This window comes from Limulus polyphemus, unplaced genomic scaffold (genome assembly GCF_000517525.1).
Source record: "Limulus polyphemus unplaced genomic scaffold, Limulus_polyphemus-2.1.2 Scaffold10109, whole genome shotgun sequence".
NCBI lineage: Eukaryota > Metazoa > Arthropoda > Merostomata > Xiphosura > Limulidae > Limulus > Limulus polyphemus.
The window spans coordinates 4,024-10,801 of NW_013675719.1; the positions used below are offsets into that span (position 1 = coordinate 4,024).

Consider the following 6,778-nt stretch of genomic DNA (forward strand, 5'->3'; position numbering starts at 1 on the left):
CATTCCAGTTTCAGACCTTTTATAGTTAGGCTGTAACAACCCACATTTACCATTGAGTTTGGGTAAAAAAAAAATTGGCAAAATTACCACCGAAGAGGTTGCGAATTGCCCTGAATTCTTTTGCTATGGAAAGATTTTAATTTTCAGTTTAGGATTATGATTTTCAAAACCATTTTTGAGGGATATATGGGGGAGTTTTTTGACAAAATGTGTTCAGAAACTGAAAATAGACATTTGAAAGTAGTAAATACCGTAAGTAAGTACCAGATTATTCTCTACTAAGAATTTTGAAGGACGTAACTCTTTAAATAAGAAAGTGTGATTTCATCTTTTTTTTACCAGAAATATCACAAACCTACATTACTCTTCGAGTCCTGAACCCAGCATGTCAGCTTGACCCGGCTTGGCTAGAAGAAGACCTTACAAGTGCAGTAAACCGTGTGATCGCATATCTACACAATGTGGCTTGTGGACCCAGTGATGAGCACACGGCTTTTAAACGCGTGCATCACAAACTTGAAGCTCCAGCTTTTACATATCGTTTCCCATTGCTGAGAAAAACTCTCTTGGACCAACATACTAACCCTGAAGTAAAAATACAGGTGCTTGAGATTATTTCAGAGCATGCTCAGTTGAGGGTTGGAAATGATGATGATGGAGATGATCTAGTAAGTGAATAGTATCTAATCTAAACATTGCACTGAAGTGGGATGCTTGAAATATATGCAGTTTACAAATAACATAGACTGTGTACAAAGTTCTAAAGGTTAATCACAGCTGGTGCTTTAAGTTCTAAGGAGTGTTTACACACCTAATACTGTACTGTACTGTAATTAATACAGTAAATTCATGTGGATATTTACATAGCTAGATCAAAGTTATTGGAAAATTTACTTAGCTGCTACAGTAAATTCATAAGGGTTTTTACGTGGTTAATTAATTTTTTTTTTTAGAAAAGAAATGTAAAAATAAAAACTTGTTAGGTTACAAAAGAAAACTTGAGTGAAAACAAAAATTCAATAAAAACCTTTCTCGTGATCTTTCTTCAAAGAATGCACATAACGTAAGTAATTTGATGTCACATTATTTCACCTGGTATTTTGATTGTCCTAAGCTTTCTGCTCTCCTTCTGGGTGATATATTAGTTGCCATGGTACTGAAGTCTGTTCATAGTACAGAAATTATTTGTTATGAATTTTGCGCAAAGCTATATGAGGGCTATCTGCACTAGCCATCCCTAATTTAGCAGTATAAGACTAATCATCACCACCCACCTCCAACTCTTGGGCTACTCTTTTACCAACAAATAGTGGGATTGACCACCACATTATAATGCCCCCACGGCTGAATGGGCGAGCATGTTTGGTGTGACGGGTATTCGAACATGCGACCCGCAGATTACGAGTTGAGCGCCCTAACAACCTGGCCATGCCGGGCCCAAGTACAGAAATAAAGCAATAAAACTAAAAGAGAACATGCTAAAAAGGCTAGACATCTGTGTTTGTTACAATAAATAATTTCCATTGTTGTTACAATCTGTAATCATTTAAGAAAAGAAAGGTATTTTGATTTTTTTTTTTTTCGTGTTTTCATTTAACTGTACACTGATGAACTTGCTACAGTTAGGTTTTAGGGTAGAGAAAATAAGAGTATAAATTATTTCCCCCAAAAAACTTTTAATATTCATTTAATGAAATATTAAAACTGTAAGGTGAAAAGAAATATTTTTATTCTTAGCATTAAAATCACCTTTCACTCAGTCTGACTCCATAAAGGCTTTATAAGCTCACAAACAAATTTTTAGCAAAAACATTTTATTAAAAAAATCGCATTTTTCATGTGTAAAACAGACTTGTAATGTTTATTAAAAGCTTTCCAAATTTTGTAGTGGTTCCAAAGTCAGTCAAATTGGCCTGATATGTATACGTGGGATTAAACTTTATAAAAACTAAATATGTTGTTTTTCCAGAATAGTCCCGTCTATCTTCCACGAAGAGAAATGTTAGATGTGTTGATTCAAGTCATTGGGCAGACTTCTGGGAAAGTACAGGTATTTGAAAGTGTAAAAAATAAGTATAACGTTATTGAAGTATTTTACCTTTTTTAAGTATTTGAGTTGTAATCATAATTATAAATTTTAACTTCTGTTTTAATAAAACAATCCATAGATAAGTAAATAAGTTATTGTTTCAGCTGTTTTAGAGCATTTGATAAAATGACAGAAGGAAATAGATTTAATTCACGGTCAAGAGAAATTTTGTTTTAAAATGAGTGAGAACTAGGTTCTTCACCGACATCAGCAATGTTTTTGAGTGAGAACTACGTTCTTCACCGACATCACAAATGTTTTTGAGTGAGAGCTACGCTCTTCACCAATATCAGCAATGTTTTTGAGTGAGAACTACACTGTTCACCAATATCAGCAATGTTTTTGAGTGAGAACTATGCTCTTCACTGACATCAGCAATGTTTTTGAGTGAGAACTACACTGTTCACTGACATCAGCAATGTTTTTGAGTGAGAACTACATTCTTCACCGACATCAGCAATGTTTTTGAGTGAGAACTACATTCTTCACCGACATCACAAATGTTTTTGAGTGAGAGCTACGCTCTTCACCGATATCAGCAATGTTTTTGAGTGAGAACTACACTGTTCACCAATATCAGCAATGTTTTTGAGTGAGAACTATGCTCTTCACTGACATCAGCAATGTTTTTGAGTGAGAACTATGCTCTTCACTGACATCAGCAATGTTTTTGAGTGAGAACTATGCTCTTCACTGACATCAGCAATGTTTTTGAGTGAGAACTACACTGTTCACTGACATCAGCAATGTTTTTGAGTGAGAACTATGTTCTTCACCGACATCACCAATGTTTTTGAGTGAGAACTGCGTTCTTCACCGACATCAGCAATGTTTTTGAGTGAGAACTACGCTCTTCACTGACATCAGCAATGTTTTTGAGTGAGAACTACACTCTTCACAAACATCAGCAAATATATTAAAGATCAGCTTGTATTAAGAATTAACTTGTATGTATTAAGGATCAGCTTGGTCGTATATATTATGGATTAACTTGTATGTATTAAGGATCAGGATGGTCATATATATTATGGATTAACTTGTATGTAATAAGGATCAGCTTGGTTGTATATATTATTGATTAACTTGTGTGTATTAAGGATCAGCTTGGTCGTATATATTATGGATTAACTTGTATGTATTAAGGATCAGCTTGGTTGTATATATTATGGATTAACTTGCTTGTACGAATGAAGAATGATTTTATTTGTATGCTTTAAGAATTAGTTTAATTGCATGTATTAAAGATGAGTTTATTAGTATAGGTTTTGGGCAACTCTGGAAACTTCTGTATACAGGAGACTACCTGATGTGTTTTTATTTGATGATGTTTTGGTCTCTGTGGAGGCCTTCTTATCAAGACTGAAGTCTATATGGAGGCCTTCTTATCAAGACTGAAGTCTATATGGAGGCCTTCTTATCAAGACTGAAGTCTATGTGGAGGCCTTCTTATCAAGACTGAAGTCTATATGGAGGCCTTCTTATCAAGACTGAAGTCTATATGGAGGCCTTTTTATCAAGACAGAAGTCTATGTGGAGGCCTTTTTATCAAGACAGAAGTCTCTCTGTGAAGGCTTTACCAAGACTGAAGTCTCCGTATGGAGGCTTTCTTATCAAGACTGATGTGTCATCTAAAAAAGACATGTCAAGTAGTCTGCCATCTGTAGAAGTTAATTAAGTAAGACTCCATCGTGGTTTTAAGGAGTAGCTTATTTGTATCTGTGAATCTTTCAGCAACTTTCAACTAAGACGTTGATTGACGTGGCTGCAGCAGCAAGTGGTTTGGAAGGATGTGCCAGAGCTTCCTTTGATGAGGTTCAGTCCTTGCTGCTAGGGTTAACCTCTGCAGAGCCTGCAGTCAGGGAAGCTGCTCTAAGTGTAAGTTGAAGATTGATAATATTTAAATAAAAAAATGCTTGTTACTCTCTAATAGTTTACTAAGTAGGGTTGTTTAGGTCAATAAGGCCAGATTCGTAAATGACAGTTCATTGCCTCTTCCAACACAGCATTGTTCTTGTTCATGATATAAAAACACAACCACTAACTGGATCTAAGTCATGGTTGTTAAACTTCTTTCACCTTTGGGCCAAATTGATGAATAATTGACAGTTCATTCTTTTTTTCCTGCCCTCTGTCACAACACTTTGTCTGTTACTTGTGATAAAACAACACAAGCATCGATTGGACTGTTTAAAACAAGTTATAGGCCAGTGGTTTGACACTCCTGTTCTGAATGATAGTTTTTTTTTTATAACTACTCTTTAACATTTGTTTGAAGATAATACACTGAGATGAACTTTTAAGTACTTAATTTAAGTTTGATCTGACTTTCAAGATTCTCATTTTGTGACCAGAAATGTTACAGGCATTTCTTAATTTATCTTTTCTGTGAATGTTTTTTACTGATGTGACTTCTTTGCAGGGGCTGTTAGTGCTAGTTATGGTGTTGCCCTCAACCAGCACAAGCTATGAACTTGGCCTGGAGGTGACACGCCGAGTGTGGATCACAAAGTTTGACTCTGACGATGGTGTTAAGGAACTGGCAGAAAAGTAACTCTGATACCATTTGTGACATTTAAAGTAACCATTTTTGTTGTGTAACTCAAATACCGGTGGGACTTGTAAAATAGCTACTTCTGTTTTGTTTTGTAAAATAACTCAAGTACCATTGTTATTTGTAATGTAATTGATGTTACTCAGGTGGTATCAACATAAGTGTATCTTAGCATTTACTTATTGTACAAGCAGTGGGAAGTGACCCCACGTTGATTGTACAAGCAGTGGGAAGTGACCCCACGTTGATTGTACAAGCAGTGGGAAGTGACCCCACATTGATTGTACAAGCAGTGGGAAGTGACCCCACGTTGATTGTACAAGCAGTGGGAAGTGACCCCACGTTGATTGTACAAGCAGTGGGAAGTGACCCCCACGTTGATTGTACAAGCAGTGGGAAGTGACCCCCACGTTGATTGTACAAGCAGAGGGAAGTGACTCCCACGTCACCCACCACCAGAAAACCTACGTCTTTTGAACGTGTATGTTAGCTAGTTACAAATAAATCATAATTGCACCACCTTGAAACGTTGCTGAGCATACAAAAAAATTCAATCTTAAACAAATAATTAAAATTCAAGGAATGAAAATTTCTTGGTTCACCAAAAACTTCATTTTATTACGAAAACAACCTTGCAAATTCTTGAAAGTTCTTTATGTCTTTTAGGTATTGTTACTATAGCAAACTGGGCTTATCATACTGTTTAATACTTTTAACGTCCAGTTTACATATTCTTTTGTTTTCTCACGTCTTACGAAAAGGTTCTTTATCAAGATTATTTTGTATTTATCCAGACTCTGGGATGAAGCTAAACTAAATGTGGATCCTATGCTCTGCTCAAAGTTATTGAATGATGTTTCCCATCCAGAGAGTGTAGTTAGGGAAGCTGCTGCTGCAGGATTGGCTCAGCTTTTACGAGAATATCCTGAGCAACTAGACGTCACAGTTCAGGAACTGTTGGACCTATACCAAGAAAACTTATCTGTAAGTTGGTGAGCACATTGATCAAGTTTAACTTTTGTTTTCTAGTCTTTCCTGATCACTGCTGTACCTTTTATTTCCTCATAAGTTATATGAAAAGCAAGTTTAAGATTACAGTGTCACTAAGTTACTGCCTGACATTGAAACCAAAATGGCAGATTTTAAAAGAATCTGGTAAACGAAAATCAGCTTTAGTTATTGGCAAATATTATCAAAATCTGTGCTTGTATGATATTCACATGAAAGCTTAGTTTAGTTAATACTTTCTAACTTATACATGTCATTAACACTAGTTCTAACGGTAAGATTACAACCATGTGACAACAGAGGTAAGAACTGATTTTATTGGTACTGTGGTATAACTTATACAAGTCGTTAACACTAGTTGTTACAGATTACAATCATGCAATGAGAAGTAAGAACTAATTTTATTGTTACTGTAGTATAACTTGTACAAGTCGTTAACACTAGTTCTAACAGATTACAATCATGTGACAACAGAGATAAGAACTGATTTTATTGGTACTGTGGTATAACTTATACAAGTCGTTAACACTAGTTCTAACAGATTACAATCATGTGACAACAGAAGTAAGAACTGATTTTATTGGTACTATAGTATAACTTATACAAGTCGTTAACACTAGTTTTAACAGATTACAATCATGTGACAACTAAGAACTAATTTTATTGGTACTATAGTATAACTTGTACAAGTCGTTAACACTAGTTCTAACAGATTACAATCATGCAATGAGAAGTAAGAACTAATTTTACTGGTACTGTAGTATAACTTATACAAGTCGTTAACACTAGTTCTAACAGATTACAATCATGTGACAACAGAGATAAGAACTGATTTTATTGGTACTGTGGTATAACTTATACAAGTCGTTAACACTAGTTCTAACAGATTACAATCATGTGACAACAGAAATAAGAACTGATTTTATTGGTACTGTGGTATAACTTATACAAGTCGTTAACACTAGTTTTAACAGATTACAATCATGCAATGAGAAGTAAGGACTAATTTTATTGGTACTGTAGTATAACTTATACAAGTCGTTAACACTAGTTCTAACAGATTACAATCATGTGACAACAGAGATAAGAATTGATTTTATTGGTACTGTGGTATAACTTATACAAGTCGT

At 35.0% G+C, this 6,778-nt stretch overlaps 1 protein-coding gene across 1 annotated transcript in view; it reads left to right on the top strand.

The window, feature by feature from the left end:
* Positions 1 to 342: 342 nt before the first annotated feature.
* Positions 343 to 6,778, top strand: part of LOC106476240 (eIF-2-alpha kinase activator GCN1-like) — a gene marked incomplete at both ends in the record, with an annotated part of 15,848 nt that continues 9,412 nt past the window's right edge. Inside the window, 5 exons of the mRNA XM_013936906.2 lie at positions 343 to 668; positions 1,970 to 2,050; positions 3,821 to 3,964; positions 4,509 to 4,636; positions 5,435 to 5,624. Of these exons, the coding sequence (XP_013792360.2) occupies positions 343 to 668; positions 1,970 to 2,050; positions 3,821 to 3,964; positions 4,509 to 4,636; positions 5,435 to 5,624 (869 nt within the window). The remainder of the gene's footprint in view (positions 669 to 1,969; positions 2,051 to 3,820; positions 3,965 to 4,508; positions 4,637 to 5,434; positions 5,625 to 6,778) is intronic.